We start from the raw sequence: 981 nt of genomic DNA on the forward strand, positions 1-981 counted from the left end.
ACATCCTGAGCATAGATGTGGCCTCTCTTCTTTGTGGATGAGCTGGTGCTGGACCAGGTGGGAGAATTTCATAAAGCTCTTCTCACCCTCTGATCACTGATGTGGCTCCTTCCTTGCGTGTATAAACTGGTGCCGGGCCAGGCTGAAGAACTGGGTGAACCTCTTTCCACACTCTGAGCACTGATGGACTTTTACACTCACTATGACCTGGAGATGAGATAAATATATCACTGGGAAGCCGGGATATGGGAGAGACGGGGCTGGGAAGGAACATCCCCCAAGCACATGGGGATGGGGACTGCAGCATCCATGATCAAGGTGAAACACTCACCTGCAGCTTCTCCTCCTCCTCCTGCCCCAGCTTAAACCCCTCAGCCAGGGTCACGGCCTCAGCGCAGGTCTCCACACCATGCCCCCACTGCCAGCTCTGCATCTCCCGGGGCAGGATGGCCAGCAACTGCTCCAGCACCACCAGCTCCAGCATCTGCTCCTTGCTGCGGCGCTGCGGGTCCAGCCAGCGCAGGGCGAACTCCCACAGGCGGCTGCAAACCTCCTGCGGCCCCATGGTTTCCATGTAGCAGAAGCCCCGGAAACGCTGGCGCCAGGTCTCTGGGGTGGGGAGGTCGTACCCCAGCTGTGGGGTCTCTAAGGGAATCTTGGTCTCAGGCGGGGGCCGCATGGCCTGCATCACCTCCTGCCCCTGGATCTCCTGGCGTTGGACCGGCTCCTCCTGCTTTACTGGCCAAGGTGCTGACCACCTTGGGGAAACCCTCGTCACCCTGGTCCCAGTCTGGACCACAAAAGGGATTTGCTCTGCTCCCTCAGCTCTTGCCTGGAGATCTCCTGGCTCCTGCTCCTTCACCTGTACCTCAGGCTGTGCAGGGAAGGCCCACAGCTGCCACAGGCTCCAGCACAGCATCCACCGTCTCCCCAGGAGAGCGTCACTCCAACCGGGGGCCTGGGCTCTTGCTCTCCCTGCAC

At 60.3% G+C, this 981-nt stretch overlaps 1 protein-coding gene across 1 annotated transcript; it reads right to left on the reverse strand.

Moving 5' to 3' along the window:
• Positions 1 to 117: 117 nt before the first annotated feature.
• LOC102386081 (zinc finger protein 500-like) lies at positions 118 to 919 on the reverse strand (the record flags this gene model as incomplete). Its single annotated transcript, XM_006039385.3, has 2 exons — positions 332 to 919; positions 118 to 207 (listed from the first exon to the last, which is right to left on the reverse strand). Coding segments are annotated over exons 1-2 (678 nt in total), but the record flags the coding sequence as incomplete, so codon positions are not given.
• Positions 920 to 981: the final 62 nt, after the last annotated feature.

This window comes from Alligator sinensis, unplaced genomic scaffold (assembly GCF_000455745.1).
Source record: "Alligator sinensis unplaced genomic scaffold, ASM45574v1 scaffold3709_1, whole genome shotgun sequence".
Classification (NCBI taxonomy): domain Eukaryota; kingdom Metazoa; phylum Chordata; order Crocodylia; family Alligatoridae; genus Alligator; species Alligator sinensis.